The sequence below is a fragment of the Tinamus guttatus genome, unplaced genomic scaffold (genome assembly GCF_059628265.1).
Source record: "Tinamus guttatus ecotype Peru unplaced genomic scaffold, ASM5962826v1 Tinamus_guttatus_pri_ptg000193l, whole genome shotgun sequence".
In the NCBI taxonomy this organism is placed as follows: domain Eukaryota; kingdom Metazoa; phylum Chordata; class Aves; order Tinamiformes; family Tinamidae; genus Tinamus; species Tinamus guttatus.
Genome location: NW_028288727.1, coordinates 1,144,696 through 1,167,792, shown reverse-complemented (window position 1 = coordinate 1,167,792; position 23,097 = coordinate 1,144,696). Strand labels below are relative to the sequence as shown.

Here is a 23,097-nt window from a genome sequence, read left to right as displayed (position 1 = left end):
AACGGCGTTCCTGAAGCAGGTAACATTGCCTTTGTAAAAGATGAGAAGTCCCAGAATTCACTATAGTCCGTAAGGAAAGGATAAAGTTTTGTCTGCTGTACGACAGCATGTAGTCCTGATAAATAAGCTGAAACAAAGCATAGCCATCAATGTACACTGAGCCTAGATTAAAAAATAATAATAATAATAAAAAGCTCTATTTCCACATTTAATCATCTTATACTTAATGGTACTTGAGGCAGTAAGAAGGGAATCTCAACAAAAAAGTCCTCATGTGAACTGCACTGGGGTCAGGATCTCTGATGAAGAGGGTGGCTTTTTGAGTTGAACTTGGTGACTTCGAGAGATATTTATGTATCTGCTGAAAGGCTTTGCCTATTAAGAAGGATCTTTTAATAGCTCTCCTTGGGGCTGTAACATTAAGATAGTTATGTAAAGCCTGTGGACTGTTGCGTTAGGTGGAACGGGATGTAGCTGGGAAGTAACCTCATGCAGTGCAGCTCCAGCAGCAGTTGCTTTCCAACCCTGCAGCTCTCGCAAGGCAAATCTCGCCTGGGAGAAGCAGGAGGAGCTGCAGGAGCAGGACTGCGATTGGGAGTCTGCAAGTGCTGAATTTCTTCCATGTTCAAGCAACATGGGAGCGTGTTGCAGAGACTAAATGGGCTGGGGTGAGGTAAAGACACTATTTTAAACATTCATCTCTCAATTTTTTGCCCACTTTTCTCTTTTCAAGTGCTTCTTTTTTTTTTTTCCACTTTAGAATCTCTCTTTTTTTTTTTTTTCCTTCAGAAGCTGAGGAAAGAGTAGGCTTCATCTGGTCCTTTCTAGAAGGCAAAGCAGTGGTCGAGGAGGTGAATCATTTTTACAATATCACACAAATACATATAAAAGCTTAATCTGTTGGGATGGAAATAAAAGGTAGGGATGCTGGGTTTCCTTTAAAAACATGAGAAAGCTTAGAGATGGTTTAAATAGAATTAGAAGAATGATGATGGCTATGCTTCATGTTCTAAGAAAGACGTGAAGGAGATTTGGTTATCTCATAAGTAAAATGACAGAGTACCTGTTTGCTAGAAAAAATGCATATAATCAAAAGGAAAAGGGATTTATAGGCCATAAGTATAGAAATGATTATTAAAGTGATGGATAGGAGACCGACTATATGGATAGGAGGTAAAGAAGGAGCACTGAGGAAAAGAGAGAGAAGGAAGGAGTTGACAGAAAAAAATGAGGGAGAAATAACTATGAGAAAATGAATTTTGAGATTTATAAAGGAAAAAAAAAATAGTTCAAATAGGTTTGAAAGGTCACTACTGGCAGAAAGTGTTGAACGATCGGGTATTACAATTCAACCAGGAAAAAAAATGATGAGGTAAGTGAAAGAGCATGCTGGAAGGTGGAAACTCTAAGGGTTGAAATGAAGGATGGAAACTTCCAAGGAGAGATAGAGCTGGTTTTCTTAGGACATTTGGAGAGGAAGGACACAACATAAACTGGTTAATAATTTAAGAGCAAGAGATTTGCCTTCTTTTTAACAGGAGGAAGTGAAATAATCACTGAAATGAAAAAATTAGCAAGAATTTTTGTTGCGGGGAAGAGTGAGAAGAAGGGTGGCAAAAGAGGTTCAGTGGGGCAGATGACAGGCCCTGCAAGCCAAAAAGCTTGTGGAAGAGACAGCCAGCAAAGAAAAGCCGATTTGCCTGCAGTCCCCATCAGTGTAGCTTCAAGTTAAGTAGAAGCTGCACTTTTTAATGAATCCAGTGCTAAATTAATGTTGTGAGGGATTGATTTAAAATGCCATGTAAAATGAGTAGACATTATGGTCTCTGCACTTTTTAATAAATACTTGACCATACAAGACAATAAAAATTCCAGAAATAGGCAACCAACCAGATATACACAGAGATAAAAAAGGATTTTCTCAGGAGACTGCATTAACTAGCCATTCTTTACTATTCCACGTCCTTCAGCCTATATTTATAATAAAGGCTGGTGTTTTATAATGGAATCTGAGAGTGAATCTTGGCCTCTGTGTGGAATTAATTTTATATTGAAAACTTCCATGAAAAAAAATCTATTCTCAGATATTTCCTTTTAAGTCCTCATAGCTTATTCTTGACTATGTCTACCAGGGACAAATAAAGCACTATATGAGCTTGGAAAAGAAGGATTGAGGAATCTCAGTGATGTCCTAAATGTATTACAGTTTTATTTAATTTGCCCTAGGGATAATGAGTTTTAAAACTACATGCAAATATTTTACACAGCATTTTAGAAGGGATTTGGGGAAAGTTGATGAAGTTTAATCCCCATTAGACTGCTTCACTTTTCTGCATATGTGATTGATAGCCAAGAGTTACTCTTGTTTTTAGTAATTAATCTCCTTTGTGCTACACACCAGCTCTTTTGTTCTGAAACAATTTATTCATATTTTATGAAATTAAATATTGGTCCTCATTCAGAGAAGTCTAATTGGTAAATTGATCTTATATTTTTATGGCGAGATAGCATTGAAACCTTTTTTTGGGTTTCGAATCATAAGGTATTGTTCTAGGAAACACTAGGAAATTAAGTAGGATTTAAAGAATGAACTTGCTTCCTGCCTGTGTACTCAAATACTGCCCATGGTACTTATGACGAGTGTTTCTGTAATTAGTTCACCATCCCTAACAATTCTATGCATAACCATATGCAGAACAGCTTATATTTGTACTTGCTAGTGATTGCAGCCAGGGTCAGAGAACAGAAGCAAAGTGGGAATTCTTCAGTTTGCATTGCTAGGCCAAGGGTGACATGCATTTTTAACTGTGATGATTGTTTAAAAATGAGCATGTAAATGGTCCTAGAATCTGAAATGTGATTTATTATGGTCAGAATTGTGCTGCTCAAAGCTTCCTCTCTCTCTGAGCCCATGAATTGAAATGCTGGGAAACTATAAAGACGGTTTAAGTGCTTAACTCTGATTTCAAGTATGGGATCCAGAAGCCTAAAACTTATTTCTCTGACTGGTACCAACTTAAGTCTCTTTAAACCTCAGATAAAATTCTTTAAACTGGGAATTTCCCCAAAACAAAACAAAACAAGAAGAAAATTAAAAAGAAAAGAGAAAAGGAGAAAGGCTTTCATAAAGAATATATGATAAGTGGTGGAAAAAAATAACTGATGAAAATAAATGGAGAGAAAATATCTTATAAGTAGATACGTGTGTTAAATAGACAGACCACTTAAGACAGATGCACAAACCTATTAATACTTAATAAGGACAGGTCCTTAAACTATTTCTGACACTAGAGCAGAGAAAGTCAAGCTGCTGATACAATGAAATTTTATCTGACATTCTGTAACTAATCAGTGTAGTTCACAGTGGAGTCGTCTGAACATCTGTGATAGCAAAATCTTGAAAGCTTTTATCTGCAAATACAGTTTTGTTCTGCAGTTCCTTCTAGCATCTTGGAAAACTGCTGACTTACTGAACATTTTCACAAAGAGGGAATATGGAAGACCAGGCATGGCCAACAGGGTGCATTTGGAATGGGTTATTTTAGAAAAGCAGTTATGTGAGTTATGGTGTTGATGACATATAGCCATGATTTAGGAAAGGGACTTTGCTAAACTAAAAAAAGAAAAGGTTTTGCTAAGCTAAAAAGAGAAAACGAGAAAACCATCAACAGATCAAAAGCAAAAAACACAGGCCAAATAATAATTCAAGCTGTTGCTATCATCAGCTCTCTGTTTCTATCCCATGGTTTTTTTCTTAGTTTGGGGTCAAGTCAGATACTTGCAAGTTCCTTTGGAGAGGGGAAGTTGCACCGGAATTCTGCAATTAATTAGACTTTATAGTCACAGATTGTTTTCTTACAATCCCCTGCAATTGCAGATTATTTTCTTTTACATTTGTGAAATAAGCTTTGAAATATCCGGTTTTGATTCCCATGATGTTTTCCCAGGTGAAAGCCAGCACAAGTGTTGAACAAGAAGCAGTTTTGGTCAGTTTTCAGTAGGATCCTCTTACCTGCATAATAGCATTTTTCTGTGAAGAAAAGAAAAATGGTTTTTACTATTTGCCAGGAGAAGTGTGTTTTTCTTTGCACTCAGTTTTCTATAGGACCCTTAGTTAAACAAATCTTTATTTCTTTTGACTAAAATTTTTGCCACCAGGGAAATGTTGCCTGAAAATAGCATGTGGTTCTAACATACAAATTGTTTCTGCTGTTGCCAACGGTAACATGTTTCCTTGGCTCTTGCCCACCGACTGTTGATGAGATCAATTTGATTATTCAGCAGCCATAGCCTGCATAGCCTGCCACCTGCTCCATTTTTTTTCCTTGACATGCAAAGCTGTTAATATGCTGTCTGCCTTGTTAAGGCCACATTTGTTATTCAGCCATGCTTAAAAAATACATCTTTTTTTTTTTTTTTTTTTTTTGTTGAGAAGTGGATTCGTTTTTTAAACAGCTTTTAATCAGTCAAGTTCAGACTGGTGCTACTTTATAACATGCGAGAGTCTGGGAGAAGATACAGATATTGTCAGGTTCATATTACCTTTCCACTATTCAAGCTCTGAATTCTATTATGAGTAAATTTGCGTATTATTATGTATACCTCGTTTTGGAAAACGTTAGTACAGACATTAGTGTTATCTCAGTTTTGTTGTAAATCATTACTTTGGACTTCATTATGTTGTCTCAGGTTATGAAGGTTCCCTAATAACATGTTGGCTCACATTTTATTTTATTTTATTTTATTTTATTTTATTTTATTTTATTTTATTTTATTTTATTTTATTTTATTTTATTTTTACTGGAACCAGAATCAGCAGATATTATGATGAAGTAGGCTGAGCCACAGAGAGCCAATATTCAGCAGAAAATGTGTGGAAATTTTAGAAAATCAGAGCAATTTTGCTATTTGCAAAGGATGTATTTGCAGTCATGATACCTATTCCCCAGGTTCCCCATGCACTACAGCTGAAGGAAGAGGCTTTCAAGACCTGCCTGCTCAGTATATGTGTCATCTTCTCATCATGGCTGTGAAGTTAGAAGCTCAACTGTGAAGCTTAAAAGGGTTTCCTAAGGCAGGCAGGGAATTGTAGCTGGTAGTGTTATGCAATTTGTGATTTGCCAGAGCAGTTGGCAAATTCAGTCTAATGGTTTCAGCATTTGTCCTTTGCTTTCAGCTTGTTTAAAAATCTAACACTAATGTAGCTTGCATTTAAGGCGTATGAATTATGAGAGTGGAAGTGTAATGAGACTGTAAGGGCTTGAAACCTCTGTAAATGAGAAGGATAAATTGTATGTTAAAAGAAATGGTCTTTTACTGATTGTATAAACCATTCTAGGAAAATTTCACTGCTAGATGCCAAGATAGATTTGACAGACTATTTCTTATTTCTCTTTTCTGCTCATTTTTCTTCCTGCCTTTATCTTCAGTTCTTTCTATCTTATCCTCTTATCTACTGAAACGTTTTTTTGCAGCATCAAGCTGTCATAATATTGCAGTTTTTCAAATCTCTGGATCCCACACATCCTACAGATATACTCAGACTAGCAAACCGAACCACCTTCCTCCCTCCCTCTCCCCTTTAATTTGCAGAACTTTAAAAAGTACCATTTCTCTACCTTCTGATAGGAGCTTCCTAAGTTCTCAGTTGCTGCTAAGCAAGAGCCAAAAGTACTATTTCGTAGACTCACTTTGCAGCATATTACATTTGTGTTAATATTTCTTCAAAGGTTGGATAACCCATGTGCCACCATCATGATAGATTATGCTGTGATACCTCTGTCCATCTTTGTGAATAAATTCTTACATGTATGTTTATAATCTTAAAGGAACATTCAACTTCTTGAAAAACTCTAGATTAAAATTTCCTAATTTTTGCTTACATATTCCTTATGTTCCATACTTATCTGTAGGTCGTTCTGAAATCCTACTCAAAAGCCTTTTTCTGGAAAATTCTGATGAATGCAATGATGTCCTAGCCTACTGCCAGGGCCTGCTTTCCAGTGAACATCCATATGCAGATTCTTTGCAAAGTCTGTGTATATACACACATCATGCATATACGTGAAAGAATATAATTATTGAGGAAATCCATTTTATTTACATTTTGGTTTTTGCATTCTCACTTTTTTTTTTGTACTTGAGTTCTTCATGTTGAAAAGGCGTCTAAGAAAAAATACTTAATATAGGTATTTCTTTTCATCTCCACCTCAAGAGAGGGGTTGACCTCATTTCTCAGGAATCAATTCTCATATGAGAATGGACCAAATCAAGGCATATACGTATTGTGTTTTTCTTTATGATCTTCCCTAAATAATGCAAAGGGAAGCAATACTACAGAAGAAAGATTAAAGTGATACAGTGGAAAAGGTTATGTCAGAATATTAACCCAGTCTACCTAATCTAGCCTGCCATCTGTGCAGATAATGAATAATTTTATAATTGCTGCCTATCTCTCCTCCTGTATGTGTAGATTTCTTTCAACTGCTGAAATTTGACATTTCAGTTTGACATTTGAGTTAAATAGACCTGAAATGTGTTTAAAATCTGAACAATGGGCTCTATAGTGAAAATACTACTGCCCGAATGACTTTTTGTAAGTGAGAGCAACAACACGCTCTCTTGCATCTTGACAAGTACCTCGAGACAAGTGCATCTTGAACAGGTACCTTGAGAAGATGCCTTCCATTTTTCCTAGGGAACCTAGGGTTTCTGGGAATGGAGGTATGAAGAGTTACAGCCTTAAATGTAACTATAAACGTCGCTTAAATGAAACTCAGAAGGGTCTCTGAAAATACTCGGAATGATTTTTATTTTTGAGTAAAAAACATATGTATATATATGTTTACAAGTGTGTATACATATATACACACAAATATGCATATTTATATACATATATATAAGTAATATATGTATATGTTTATGTATGTGTATATAAGTAAGTGCACACATGCTCTTATATTTGGGCTACTATGTCTAATGAGTTGTTTAAACAATAAGCTGATTATATCGTTTTGGAGTATATGTGAATTTGTCTTAATATTCTGAATTGTTTTCCACAGGGTTTTCTTTAAATGATACTACAGACATTAATTATTTAGAGCCACATCATTTTCTTTTTTACAATTACTGAGGAGAATAATTTAATACTTGATATAATTACAACTTGTTATTATATATTGAACATTCTCACTTTCTACTTAAGGCACAGTCTGTACTTGGAGATTTCCTAACCTTCATTCTCAATCGATATCAAATGTGAATGTGCCGACTGGCTGTCATAAAGGATTGATTGTACTTAATTGCTTCAAAGAGGTACTATATCTAAAGAACTATTTTAGCATTATTTTAAAAGTAGTACTAGCACTGTGTCAGTTTTGCTATAATTTATTTAATAATAAAGGTATTATCAGCAAAAATTCTTAAATTAACATTGAGAGAAAGGAAGAAATAGGAGAGAGCAGCTCTTTCGTTCTGTTTCATACTTTAGAGAAGTATGAAACAGTATGTTACACTTTTATGTAACAGAAAAAAATACTATGCCAAATGGACTTTGGTTTTAATCTTTTTCACTTTTCTTATATTACTGATTTGCAGAAGGCAGATTGTTGCATATGGTAGTGTAGATGTCAAAGGCCTGATGTTCAATGCATTCACTTACAGTGTTAGGGTATTGGGGTATTTCAGCTTTTCCTATTGACATCAATGTGATTATTCACGTCAGAAGGCACTGACCTCACCTGCAATTTTGTACAAGTAATCTCAGGCAGATTTAGATTCTCATTGAATTTCTGTCCTTATTTAGATCAATTTCTTAACTGATTCCAGATCTCCTGCTTTGGAATTGAAAATCCTCTGTATGAGTGAAATGGTCTGTGGAAAATTTGTCTGATCTTTAGTTCATTTAACTAAACCATATGAATAAAGATTGTCTTGAAACTGTTCAGTACATTTATTAACAGATGTTATGCAAAAATCTTTCAGAGTCATACTGTATAGTCAAACTGCATACTGTATGGCTTTCAAAGCCATATTTCTAAATTTATGGAAGGTAGCCAGATTCCTCCAATGAATTTTTTAGCCGATGTGACAGTCTCCTGTTGGACATGAGATCATCTTGTTAGAATCATTGATTAGGAAGCTCTGAAATATGATTACTATTTATGTGAATAAAGCAGAAAGGTCTTGGAATTAAACAAGATAAATACACAAGATTAGATACACAAGATATATAAAGTAGTTTTCTGTTAATAGTTAGTTCCATTAATTAAATCTGACTTTTGCGGTCGGCTGTTGGATTAGAACATAATTTCAGCAACTGTCATGGGGAGTATATGAAACATTAAGTTTGGTAATGGAAAACAGAATTTGAAGCATTCTTTTAAATTTTAGTCAGGAGTATATATATATATATATATATGTATGTATCTTTTTTTTTCAATTGGGTTAGTTGCTGGGTGTTTCGGATTCCGCATGAATTTAGACCAGCTGTTCCACGACGAGGGCCTCGGTGAAGCGCAGAGGAGCGGCCGCTCTCGCCATGCCCTTTTTCCTGGTGAATGCGGCTCTTCTGCTGCTTCAGATGACGAAGGTGAAGCTGTGGCTGCAGACAGGAGCTGGGAAATGAATCACACGGGGTTTGGGGTGAATATAGGAGACCAATTATAAACAAACTCGTTCTCTGTGACCTTATGTGCTTCTCCTGTCCTCATTACCATCCTACGGATTGGACTGCGAGGATGAGGCAGGGCAGATCCCGGCTCCGCAGTGTCACTACGTGCAACGCAGCTGCGCTGCTGAGCAGCACGAGGCAGGAACCAGCTGCCAGGCGCCGGGCAAAAATCTTAAGAAATCCTGTATGCAAGAAGGCCAATTTGGCCATGGTCCAAATACGCTTATTCTGTCTTAGTCTTTTTAATGTAGAAAAAAAGAAAAGCACAGTATGAATCCTTGTAACTTTCAATTCTTTGAACAATTGCTGCAAGAATTTTATGGTTTTTTTTTATGACTTTTATCTCACATTCAGTGAAATGAATTCTAAAACATACAGTGAGCTGACCATCATTTGCCTTGCTGTGTCCTGATCGCTTCATATTAGGACTCTGGTTGTAGCCAGAGTCCTTCAGATCTAAATTAGATAGCTTTTCCCATTTGCATGAGAATCATTTTTTTTTCCAGCTAGACAGGAAACAAAATAGGGCCAGATGGAGATCTGTAACTGATGCTTACTAATTACTTACTAAACTTGACCTGTCTCTTACACTGTGCAAAATCTGTTGTTTATTATCATTCAAAAATCCACGCTGTAAAAGCTCCTTTAATTTGTCCTGTGAACAGTTATTTCTGTGGAAAGACTGCATCAACCAAACTGATGTGTTAATGTGCACTGCTAGACTTTTTAAACTGCTGCAATTCTACTTTTAAATTATGCTTTTATTTCCACAATTCCAAGAGGGGATTTATGATCTGTGATTCAGTGAGCTGCACAATTCGGGCTACACTTAAACATTCATAGAGCAATTCATAGGGAAGCAGGGTTTTTTTGATGAAATAGGAAAATATGAATTACCTTGAAAATTTATATATTGTATTTCTGTACTCAAGTGGTAACAATGTTTTTAAAAGAAAAAAAAACACAAAATAAAAAGCAAATTGGATGTATGTTAATGGCTCAGATGTAAAACACCCTTCTATGAATGGGACCAGCTTGCCAGAGTGAACAGGTAATGTTACGTGTTGCAGCTTCATCAAATCTAGGCTGGCTTTTGTGCTGCTGATAGTTAGGTCTAAGATAATCAAGACATAAGAAAATAGCTCTAATTTGACTGACAGGGAAATGCCCCTCTGTAAGCTTTGTCTGTATGAAAGTGCTGGTGAAGTAACAGTTTCAATGTTTTAGTAGGGACCTCTTTTATTAGGACCATTCAATTATTTATCCAAGTCTTGTGAACATTTTTTTCATTATTTCGCCATTATTTTCACCACCTTGTAAGTGGTGTGAGATTCAGAATTGCCTAGACTATTATTTGTGATGCCTGTGTGAAAACCATCATCCAAAACCTTTGTTACGGGCACCACTTGGTAATGGCTTTTATACTATTTCTGCACGAGCAGGGTTGAGCAGATAGATCATACTTTAAATTCGAGACCTGAAGTTCATTCTGTTGTTCTACCTAACTTGATGTTGGTAATTTGTTTTTTCAAACAACCATAAAAATTTCTTGCATTCAGTATTTTTTGAAAGCTTTTAGAGGCTATTGAAGTCTAATAACTCTCAGCTTACACATTTTGTAATAGCTTATATATCAAGGAGTAGACAAATATTATTTTCTCGATAAAATACTTAAGGAGAGTGAGAAGCACAAAAAGACTGATTTCATTGTGCTGAACAGAATTGCAATAGGGCCATTAACTGATGAGATTTGTGCTGGCTGTGAGGAGATAAAGATATGGCATATGCACACAGAAAAATGAAGGGTGGGAGATGAATAGGCTTCCCGGGAACTGATCTTCACACATGAGATAAAGATCCTGCAGGTCTCGTGCCTGCAGGCTCTGCTGCAGCAAAGGCTGCCTCTCCAAGACAGGAACGTTCACCCGGAGTCAGGGGACGAGACCTTTACAACAGTCAGTTTTGAGATTGACAGTCGGGCGGTTGGGTTCTGTATTTATTGATTTGTTTTGGGGGGTGGGGGAGTTACCCTTTGTAAATACTTAAAATCTTAAAGAAAAGTTCATTGCCAGCAGAATACATAAAACCTGGATCTCTTTGGATATTTCTATTTTTTTGCAATAGCTGTTTACTTTAAAGGTAACAAATCTCCTAGACAGATTAAAGGAAACCCCAGTGGCAGGTAACTCTTCTTTTACAGTGTGATTAAAAACACAGAGGTGTTGGCAGTGGCCGCCTTTCCCAGGTTAACTGGTCTCTTAATATTGATCCAGGAGTTCTGAAAGATCCTGCAGATATGGAGCCACAGATAGCAAGGGACAGAGCACTTCCCATTCATTTAAAAGATCTTTTCATTCTGGGAACATTTATTAAACAAAAGCTTGTTTAATTGCAGTGTTTTCAAGTATCTTGGAGTCAGTGTAGTTGCAGTATCAACTGTACCTGACAGCATTGGCTGTCCAGAGTCGACTCTTTTGATCTCTCCTACATACAAACAGCATCTCACACTCGCAGATCTCCGTCAGGCGTTCTCCAAAAATACAGCAATAAACATTAAAGCATTCAAAAAAAAAATGCATTCCTTCCTCCCTGCTCATTTTTACTCTATTTGCATACTCTCCATCAAAAAAATATGATATTCATGAGTGTTACGTTGTAGGCCTGAAGGAGCTTCACAGCTTCACAGAGAGCTAAACGGAGGCTGGTGGTGAGACCCAGTTAAAGTGTAACATGCAGAAATGTTATTTTAGCATTTAGCAATTTTTAACATTTTAGTATTTGCCAGAGAAACCCTGTGCAAGCCGTGTTTGTGGTGGTGCAGGGCACAGGTGCCTTGAATTTGCCTCTCAGTCTGGCCACTTTAGACCCAGGAGTCCTGACTTCTTACTCGAGCCTTGCCAAGGTGTGCTCTCCATGGAGTGGTGAACGTCTTGGGCACCTGGCTGCATGCTTTTCTGGAGACTCTTCTTGCATAGAAACATCTTAACCTTGCATAGGAACATGGGAACATCTTAACTTCATAATATATTAATACCCTTGCACAATAAATTTCCTAAAAATGTCAAATATATTGCACAAGACATAATTCTTATTTATTTTTTGTTTATTTTTGCATGCCAACCTTCCTATCAATTTACCTATATCTTTTAAAATAGTCTTGAAAATGAAATCCTCATTTAATACGGATTCTCTTGATGGTCTGTGCATAAAGGCTAAAGGTCTTCTGCTGGAGGTGGGCTGAGCAATCAGAGTTCTGCAGTTTACTGATCTTTGGGAAACTTTCCCTTATGCTTTCTGCCTGTACAATAAACATAGCTGTAGAACTACAGGCCTGTTAAATTGCTGAAATAGAAGTTGAAAATATAACATCATTCCTTTAGAGCCATTAAATTGTTTCTTGTGAACACTATCAGCTAGAGCTACAGATTCCTCTTAGTCCTGCCTGTGAATAATTATGCTATTGATCATTTTAATAGTATTTATGGGAACTGTTGATGGCAAAAGCCACCTGTTCCTGGCTAGGCTTTAATCTCTAAGATAGGATGTTGGGAAAATAATATAGGTCTGCATTTTCAAAACTGGCCAGGGGTTTTGAGGCAACATAGCTAAAAAAGGCATTTGGAATCCCTGCTTCTGATTGACTTCAGCTATTGGATAATACTCCTTATACTTTTTTCTTTATAATCTATTTATCAGTACGTACATTTGGGTCTTGTCTTTTGCATAAAACACATGCAATTCACTGGGTAATTACCTCCAGTAATGGAGCAGACTGTGAGAAGTCTAAGGCAGGCAGTGCTAATTGCACTCATGCACATATATAATAAATGTCCTGTCTCACTTTGTTACAGTCTGGCAAAATATGGCTTAATCAACTATAACTCTTTATGGCATAGGCTAAAATTGAATGCAAAACAGGCTTTCTTGAGTGAAGAAATTAGATGCACAAGATCTTTCTGGCATGCAATGGAGAACTGAAAATCCTGTAGGTATCTGCTTGTCCAGTTGTGTTAATGGAGAGCTGTGCTCATGGTTTGTTGCAGTGTGCTCCATCAGCCACCAGCTTATATTGTTTTTTTTTGTTTTTTTTTTTTTTTTTTTTTGTAGATCTGGTATCTGACAGGTTTGGAGGGTACCAATGGTTGGGAATAACCATAAGATATTAAGTTTCCATCAGCTCAGAATCATTTGAACCAACAAAAAAGCAAACAGTAGATGTAGTTACCTTTTGACAGCAGAGTGTGCAAATTTGTTTGAAGGATGCTTGCAAAAAAAGAAAAAAAAAAGGCCTAAATTTTGCTCTGTGAAGTGCATCAACTTGTCAGTTTTGAGAGAGAAGATGGACCACCCTCATGGGACCAGACACCGTTGCAGGTGCCAGCTGGGGCTGGGGCTGAGATGAGATGCTGACAGCACCATTGCTGAGATTTCAGCTTGTGTGAACTTTCTGGTCATCCTCATTTTGGTTGTTCGGAAGAATGACAGTTGACTCAACTGAAAATGTGACTTAGACCATCAGTTTCTTTTGCATAGGTGTTGATCTGAATACTAAAAGGAGCATAAGGCCCACAATGAAAATATATCATTCCAGAGTAAAGCATTCTCTTCCCTAGGTATCTGGGGTACACAGAGCTGATTTCTGTTAAAAAGGGGCCATGGTTGCCTGTTGCTGTTTTATATTTCTTATTTTTTACTTTTTGGTAGGCTATAAATTACTTTGGTTTTCAAAGTAAGTTACACAAGAACTGGGACAGGAACTGTGTTCAGATCAGGTAGCAGCATATTTAAAATGTAAAAGTTTAATATGTCATAAAGGGAAGGACATACCACCAGCACCATGGTTGTGGTTATGCTCCCAGGAAGAGGCTTGAAGGAGAATCATCTGAACTCCCTAGTCACTTGCTTTGCTTCCTATGGAGTACTCTGGGAGTAGAATTCCTTCAAATCAAATTAAAATGGAAAAAAATGCCCTCTAGAAGCATACTCAGTACTCTCCAATGGTTAATGTTCATTCAGTCCGTGGAACCAGACTACAGCTAGTCCAAATTAATAACTTTTTCTGGGTCGCTTGTAATCACAGGGGCTGTTGATACAGCCTGTAATTGAAACTAAATAATGTAATGGGAAAATAAACATCCATAATGCAATGTTTTAAGATTCTAATAAATATTGGTAGATGGGATGGTAAATTAAATTTATATGTATACTAAGGTTTAATGCATGTGTTGAAGGGCTTATGTTTGGGCTTGATGGTGTTGAAGGTTTTATCCAACCATAATGATTCTGTGATTCTATGATTCTATGTGAGGAGAAAGTACTTTCAGAAGGGTATTGATTGATTTTGAACTTACTTAAAACTCCTTAAGGGAAATTCATTTTAGGAAGTAGCTTTGTAATGTATAATTGTTGTGATTACGTAAGGAAATAAAGTAATATAAAAATCTCTTTCAGAGAATATATGGTGCATCTCTACTCAGATATGTATAAACGCAAATAGCTGCAAAAGAACATAGATAATATATGGAAATTATACTGAGAAAGCATATATATGAAGAAATTGGAAATACTTTACTATGCAACAGATCAGTAGGATTAAATAAGAGTAGTTAATTCCAAGATGACTGCAAAATGGACATCCTCTTTCGTTAAAATCATTCTTAGTAGATAATACTTAATTAAAAACTGCATATTTACATACCCGTGTTTGTATGCTTGTGCTACTCTGTATATTCAATTCCTTTATTATACAGTCATTTTACAGAAATATGCCATAGTGAAAAGATGAAAATAAACAACTTGTTTGTGTGTATAAAAAAGGAGGCAATTTACACATGTAAAATGTGTAAATCAAAATTAATTCAGTCTTCAGGCAAAGCTGAAGGAACCGATACTATCGTAGTTTGCTTCAGTAAGCAGCACGCATTAAGCTTACTTGCATGGACTTTATTATTAAAAATAGCGACCTTAATGTATTAGGTGCTTGCCGGATTGCACATAGGTGTCTTTAAAAGCCTTTTCAGTGATCTCTTAAAAAGTTTAGTGCTTTATGAAAACTGAGAAGGGAAAACCAGATAAGCAGTGAGAACATCCTATAATAGGGTCCATAAAAAGGCTATGGCTTCTCCATATTAACAGTAGCATGTGCAACAGTTACCAGCCTAAAAATCAGAAGAAAGATTATTTTATTCTGTGTCGTTTGGACGTGCCTTTTTAAGCCAGGTATTAAGGAAATTAAAACTTATGTCCTTTTCTTCTTTGGTCTACAGCGTCTCGCTAAAGAAGCCGAAAAGTATCAAGCATCACATCAGTGGAGGGATGAGTTCGGGGTAAGTTTCATTCTTTCTCCTTTGATCTTCTCAGAATTTCCCTCTTCGAAATGGTAACTGTGTTCTTAAAAATATGCTGTTTATAAATCCATCACAAAAGGAATCATTGCCTGTGCATGTGTGTTTTATTTTACTGAGCAAACAAAGATTCAGGCTGTGTTTCTGGTGAATAAAGAGCGTTTTGCCCTTCGTAGGATCCTCAAGAGCTTCACAGGCTCCACCATGTAGCTCCGAGCTGCACCCAGGACGTCTGTTTGTTTTGAGATGTAAGGAGTAATTGCAGAGAAGACATCTGAGTGATAGCAACTCTCAGTAAAATGCATGTGCTCCGCCAAGCCCTGAAACATGCAGAATTGGTTTTAAACAAGTTTTTAGTTTATGTAGTGGTGCGGGGGGCAGTGGGAGAGAGGGAAGAGGAAGGTTTCTTTATACCTACATGATGCTATATAGTAAAAGTCATAGCCTTTTTTTGAAAGACAAGTGAGATTGTTGCAAAATATGCAACATTAATTCTTTTATTTTGCTCAAGTCAGATTAATACTGTGCTTCATGACTATAAGCCTGTCAATTTTAGGCTACAGTTCCCTACTAAGTGTCAAAGAAGTCATTTATTATGCCTTAATTACCTGTTTTTTCAGAAATAAAAGCAGATGGTACTTTTATGTGTTGCTGTAACACACATAGACTCTGCCTGCACATGTACTGGAATAATACAGGCTCACAATTAAATGCACAGTGTTATTTTTTGTTTTCATGATGTCCCATGTTCCTCAGACACTTTAATATGGAGATCTGCAGAAACACTCCTGAGGTCAGGCCGCCTTCAGAGGGAAGTGGCAGCTCGTAGGAGTGCAGAAACAGTTCGGGCACTGCCAGGATGTTTTTCAAGTGTGGTCTGTGCACAGGCACAGCTTCTAATCCATGCTAAAATGCAGAATCCCTGTTCCATAGGGATGCAGGAATGTTTCAGCAGCCTTTTCTGCTAGAAAAAAAAAAAAGCCTGCAGTTTTGATGGACTCTGTGCAGAACAGCATGAATATTATCAGATGCTCTTTCTACTGATTTGTTTTCTGTTACTGTAGACACTGGCATCACGTAACAAGACTGTCCCAGGTTTTGATTTTTCTTTTGCCCTTTCCTCACTCAGACCAAAGACACTTTTGTTCTCATCGGAATTCATTGCCAAGGAGAGATCTCGAAGTAATTTTGATATGTGATTTTATATTAATGTGTGTGGCTCTGGCAATGACTGTGGTTAGAATGAAAAAACGGTGCAGTTTTAGATTTATAATAAAGTAACTGCAAACCAAGCTTGTGCCTGGCCATTTTGAATTTGGATGAGAACACTATGCAGCATGTAATAACCTTGACATTAGGTTATGCAATTAAATTTCGAATAAATGTATTAAGCTTCTTATAATTTAATTTGTTCCATTTTTGCCAGAAGTAATCTTTCTTCCATTCTGGCCTACTTTTTAGAAAATGCCTGTTCAAATTAGTTTGCACACAGATCTTTCTGATAAACTTAATTTTCACTGGAAGATTCATTCTCCTAATGGCTGGGAAGGAAAATAGAAGATGTACTGGAAAGCTTTCCATGGTTGGTGGTTCTTAATATACTCCTGGTAGCATTATAAATGGTTCATGTTGTGTGAGGCTTATTTCTTTTCCAGGCGTGGTTTTGGGGTGATGAAAGCCCTTTAAGCCCTTTCTTTTATGAGTCAGAAGAGAAAGACATTTTGAAGGGCAGGCTGTTTCATCTTCTAATTAGTTCACAAGCAGCAATCAATGTCCTTGACGGTCAGATTGCAGCTCGGTGATGGCCTATGGAGCTTTAGGGAGAAAATATCACAAACAAGCAAAGACCAAAAGGTTCTTTCTAGGGAATTCTATACTGGCCCGCTTCAGTGCAGGGAATGGGGGAGAGGGAGGACAAAGAGTGTGAGCACTGAGTCCTACAAGGGCTCATTTAATCAGAAAACTGTGAGACCGGCACTACTAACAGCTTCTTCTGAGTGTGAATGTTTATACATGAGTGTACAGATTGCAAACTGAAAAAAAAGGGAAGATTTTACTCTGCAGGTTAGAGTCAGAGTGTAGCAAAAATTCCATATCCTCAGATGATAAGGTGTTTTTAACTTACCTAGTGGGTGAGAAAAGCTACAAAGATCCAGATTTGATGCTGCAGTCTCACTTTTGTTAATTCAGGTTATGATTTCATGCTGCCAGAATTTGCAAGAGTTTTTGAAAGAATTTGAAAGAAATGTTAAGGATACTTTTTTTTTGCATTGCAAAATGAGATAATCTATATGATTTTTTTAGGAAAAAAATAGCGGAAACTATGCTGATTGAGCTTCGTGTCTATATATATATAAAAAAATCCTTCTAATTGCAAGAATTGCCTCTTATTTCAAAAAGACTAACCAAACAAAAACATAAATACAAAAGTATAAATAGTTATAGTTAGTTATGTTAATCCTATTTTTACTCTATGGTTATCATCTTGTACATCTTTCTAAATACGCATGCTAAATTTGGGGGCTACATATCTGTGTGTGTGTGTGTCATATATTATATATAGTCATATATATATGTCATATATATTTAATTATATACACACACTTTAAACTGAATCCTATTGAATATATGTTGAGTGTCTTGAAAATCGAAATCTAAAAAGACTTAAGACTTAATACTTAAGAGTATGTTTTAGATTTTTACCTTATTTTGGGGATAGCTAATTAAAATAAAAAGATTGTAATGACTTTTACCATTTTGCATCAGCAAATACAAAATAATTTTGTTAAGGCAACTAAGGCAATAATTATTACAAAAAGTGTAAAACAATCCAGAGAAATATTAAGGATACGGAATATTTTCTGCATTAAAATTGACATGTTTTATGAACATCTGTTTTTAAAACATGTTTCCTGATTAAAGGTAATTCCAATTAAAATATTTGATTCATGGTTTACATCTAAGGCCCTAAAATAATATCTATCTATTACAAATTATTAATTCTCTAGAGAATATTTGTGAAGTTTATGAAGGTAAATTCAAACTACTTAACTGCGGGCAAATAAAGAAATGTTATTCTCTGCTCCCTGCTCCATCAGCATTGTGCAATTCCCTAGATACATATATGGAGCTGAAGAAATGAAAACTACTTAAGTACTTTTAGATTAATGCAGTTATAAATCAGATGCACAAAATGATATTTCTAAATGGAACAGCCTTGTCAGTTTGAATTTCCTCCTATTCTGAAGAGCTAAAGGATGGTATTTTTGACACTTGCAATGGTCCAGTTATTTTGCTGGAGTACAGATGGATTAAAAAAAAAAGGGGGGGGGGGCTGGAATTGGAAGGAGGAGGGGAGAATCCTGCATGAAATAATTGCTGTTATTCCCCAAGTGGATCTTCCACAATTACATTTGATACCACATTTGATTGCATGGAAATGGTTGGTTAACTAAACCAATTTTGTTTCCAATTGGGTTGCAATATTAATTGTACTTACACATGTATAAATATAAGGAATCTCATTTGTATTTTAACAAGGAGAATCTTTATGCATGGCCTATTAGCATCCACTTATTTATATGAAGACTGAAATTCAGACTTTTAGGAATTAATTATCACATTAAAAAGCCACAGGCAGAAGTCTTTCAATATGTATTATCTTCTGAGCAGTGGTGTTGTTTTATACTCTTCTGGGTAATAGTTGATTCCCTACATGCTACAGTTTCTGAGAGGGAATTAACTGCTGTCTGGGCTTAAAAGTGAGACAAGAGGTCATGGAAATACTACTTTTGATTTTTTTATTATTATTATTACACGTATTTGGTGCATAAAAATGTAGTGAGGAGTTGCTCAGGAAAGAAGCGAAGAAGAACACCTGAGATGAAAGCAGTTCTCCTTCACAAGGGACGATCTGCAGAGGTGACACAGGGGTGTCTGCAAGAGCAGAGCAGGAGCAGATATCTCTCACTGCTTGACCTCTTCTGCAGGTTGAAGGCTTGAGTCCCCAGGACTGTCTGAAATTTAGCATGGATGTTACAGCAGCAGTAAAATATTAAAAAACACCTGCCAACTTTAATAATACTTCATTCTAATGGGGCAGTATACATAGCATATTTTATGTCTTTTGAAAGAGAATGTCTATCCCTTAGACATTCGGGAAAATTCAGGGATGTTGGAGATGCTCAGGTAACCAACTAGGTTCTTGTTTTCCCCTCAAGCCATCATAGAAAGGATACAGCTCTCCTGAGTTAGTTGTACCCCTAATAGTCCTCTTCAGGGCAAGGAGTGGGGAGATGACAGTCCTCAGAGAAGAGCAGAGCACTGGCCCCTGGGGCAGAGAAGAGGTGCAAAACCTTCCCAGTTGAGTGATCCATACTGAGTTATCAAAATGTTTATGCACCGAGCACAGCTTCACGTAATGGTCTATTCCAGTGCCTGGTTAAAACCAACCAACCAACCAACCAACCAAACAACCAACAAAACGAAAACAAAAAAAAATACAAGAAAACCCAGGTTCCGTTGATTTTGATTCATTTTGGGTGAGGGCTCATGCTTCTAAAGCATATGTGACTTGTGAAAAAAAAAAAAACATGCAGCATGATTGATTTGAATTGACAGGCAGATGGTCAAGGTCTTTGGGAGGATAATATTTCCTTCTCTGAAGGGCTGTGTGCCACCTTCACTTATGTGGCATATAGCTTTGATTTGTGCATAATTTAAATGAAATGTGCCATATATCTCACTGCAAGGATGTGAAATCAGCTTTTGACTGTCAGTGACTGTATGCACTTTGGCATCTTTTCACTCGGGGGACAGAGCTGTGTATATGCTGGGTAGGTTGTAGAAAGGTGAGGTACAGAGGAAATAAAAATGAATTGCAAAGTACTGAAACTGGGTGTTTTTCACAGGTTGTTCTAAAGTTTATATGATTCTCACCTAAATAATCCATAGCTCTTCAGTTCAAAAAACAAACAGCAATTTTTGCAGGAACTTGCATTTCCACAAGTTTTTCAGTAGTGCTTTCCCAAAAGAGGACAGGAAGTATAGCAATTACTGCAATTTCATCACTTCTAGGGTAAAATAAAGCTTTTTTTTAATCTAAAAATTCTCCCTGTTAAAAGCAAAATTGGCTTCATTTCCTGCTGTGTTTCAAGCAGTCTCACCTTGCCTTGGAAGGATTTGCACAGTTAGCGAGCAGTGTTTCCTCTTAATTTAGCAGTTCAATTCCTCTTAATTTAGAAGTTCAGCATGAACATGACCAGGAAGGCTGAAGCCTTCATGTGACATAGTGGAATATGACATAGGCGTCATTGTACAAGCACCAAATTTGTCTGGCATTCCCTCCTGGGAACAGAATCTCCTTGTCCAGCTTTTTGTCCCCAGGATTTTGCCCCCAATATTGAGTTTCTAATTTTCACAAAGCCTCACAGACGTCCTCTGCATTACAGCTTTTTAGGAGACACTTGTTAGATATAAGACATGTTTACAGAGACAAAAAACTACAGTTCTTTAGGTGAAAACTCTTTTAAGGGCAATGCCTCTTGCTAGCATGCTTGGAGTCTGGAGCGGGGAGAAGGCGACTCTGTCTCTGCAGAAAACAGGAGGGTTCCTTGAGGCTCACCAAGACGAGATCCATGGGAGAGCCCAAAAGAATCGGCTAGCTCCCTTCCCTTTTGTAATTCTCTATTATCTCTCTGGTGACCCTTGATCAATTTTTATCTAGAAATTATAGTCTCCTAAAATCAGTGTTGCCATAGGGGATTTCTTCCATGCACTCATTCTCCTATAAAAGATCTGTTTTATGGGTTAGTGCCATCTTCTGGCTATAATCCCTGTGTTTTGTTTTGTTTTGTTTTTACCATAAGAATTTTAATCCAAAATGGAGGTTTGTTCAAGGGGAAAGTAGGAAGGCAAACTCTAGCTTTGCGTTCAGAATAGAGATTATACACAAGCAGGGATCTTAGATGGGTAACTATAATAAATAAATTAAAAAATACATTAACCAGTTTTTCTAACAGATCTTTTGGTCTTTGGATTTTGGTTGCTTATGCTAGCTTGTCTCTTAATATGTTTACACTTAGTTTAGGAGTGTAACTCTGTAATATAAATCATTACAAGAATCTTATCAGTGCAGCAAAGTAGTTCACTGGTAGAGAAAATGCCAAAAAAGCTTTTAGGGTACAGATGAAACACCTTCAATCATTGTTGAATCTTTCAAGCATCCCATTTTATCTGAAAAATCAAATACATTAAAAGACATCTCATATTCTTTCTACTTATTGACCAGGAAACTCATTAAAAATTGTGCTGCTTTTGAAAGGAGGAGGAAGAGAGCAAGAAAAAAAAAAAGAAAAGAATGAAAAAAGGTGTGAGTTCTTATTATTAAGACACTATGCATATGCATTATCACCTTCTTGTTGAATGATTCTTTAATGTGCTTTCTGAACAAACATCTTATTAAAAGCAAGATGTACTATTGTACTCAATTTATTAACACCCTGCAGGTTCTTTAGTTTACAATAGAGAGGTGCCGTATGCTAAGAAAAGCTTTCTGCAGATGGCTCTTGTACGTATTTTCTCACTGACTTTGTAAAACAGTTAGATAATTATTTCCATTCATTCTGTATTTCACGTTCAAATTCAGTTTCTTAAATACATTTGTGATATGTAATCCTTAGCAAAGATTTACTACATTAGATGAATAAAAAAATAAAGTAAAAATGTAATTCTGGGGTCCTGTTTATTTTTTATTTATTTTTAATTTTATTTTTTTTTCTGTTCAAAATTCCCAGCATCTTTCTCCTCGAATGAATATTCCTGCCGGCCTAAATGGCATCTTTTAGTCAATCTAGGATATTTCTCCTCTGTTTGCATTATCTGCTACAGGCACTCAGTGGGTCAAAGCTATTCCTACTTAGAATCATGTTACCTTGATCTTTTTAATGTTGAACTTAGCAAATGCATCAGCAGTTGTTAAATATGATTTACCACTATTTCTTTCGAAATGCTAATAGCCTTCCAGAAGATCTTTTTTTTTTTTCCTTTTAAAAAATAAAGATATCAAATATGCACAAAGAGTTGATTAACAGAGTAAGAAAGTAACATTCGAATGTAACATTTTCATAATGGAGGTAGACTTTTAAAGATTTAGAAATTCAGAAAATATTAGAAAGTTTGGATTCTTATTTTGTAGAATGAATGGCAGCTATACAGTGTATACAGTGTAAACTGTTTAATAATCTTTAATGACTGTTTTTAAATGATAACTTTGGCAATTTTCATTCTGATTTACTATTTTTCAAAGTAAATTAGACTCAAAATATTTTAAGTAAGTAAGTGCTTTATGTAAAAAGGGGCAGAAATGGGGAATACGCAAGACTTGCCTCAGGTATAATATTTCACATTGAAAACAGAGTCCTTTTGAAATTTTGAGATTTGGATTGCATTATTTGGGGTGGAGATCTTTATTTGTGGCTTTTCTTTTTTGACTCTGTTTCCTTCTCTTAACCTCTTGTGTTTAACTGGCAAAGGCATAGGAGTCATCAGGCAGTATCTTGAGAGCTTGCCTTGTTCATTAGGCAGAGGATTTTCTTTTCTTTTTTTTTGATCTCACATCAACGTTCAGAATGTCTTTGTCACAGCTCATCATCTGTGGAAAATAATATATAAAAATATGAGCTAATGTGGCAAGTGGAAAGTTTAGATATTTTAATGTTCAAAGGCCTTAGTGTAGTAGAAATGTCATGAAATATCATGCCAAAAGAGAATGAAAAGAAAAAAATGTGAAAAAGAGAGAAGAGAGGAAAAGAGAGGAAGGAAGGGAAAGGGAAAGGAAAAGGAAAAGAAAGGAAAAGAAAAAAAAAAAAAGAAGACAAAACCTAGTGGATTAATAAACAAAATATTTGCCATTTCCAAACAGAGTGCACTTAAATGATACCAAGAGCTGATGTGGCAAGAATAGTGCTCTGTGTAGTGGTTGCAAACAGAAAAAAAAAAGTAATAGTTTGCAGTTGCTCCACAGCAGAAAGGCTAATGAGAATTTTGTTCTTAATTGTCTTTAAAATGACCTCAGAGCTGCTG

General features: G+C 36.2%; 1 protein-coding gene across 3 annotated transcripts in view; it reads left to right on the top strand.

Annotated features, from left to right (window-relative positions):
• Window positions 1-23,097, top strand: part of CACNA2D1 (calcium voltage-gated channel auxiliary subunit alpha2delta 1) — a 341,896-nt gene that overhangs the window by 145,628 nt on the left and 173,171 nt on the right. For all 3 annotated transcript variants that reach the window (XM_088523514.1, XM_088523513.1, XM_088523511.1), the window contains exon 4: window positions 14,938-14,997. In XM_088523514.1, coding sequence (XP_088379640.1) covers window positions 14,938-14,997 — 60 coding nt within the window. The remainder of the gene's footprint in view (window positions 1-14,937; window positions 14,998-23,097) is intronic.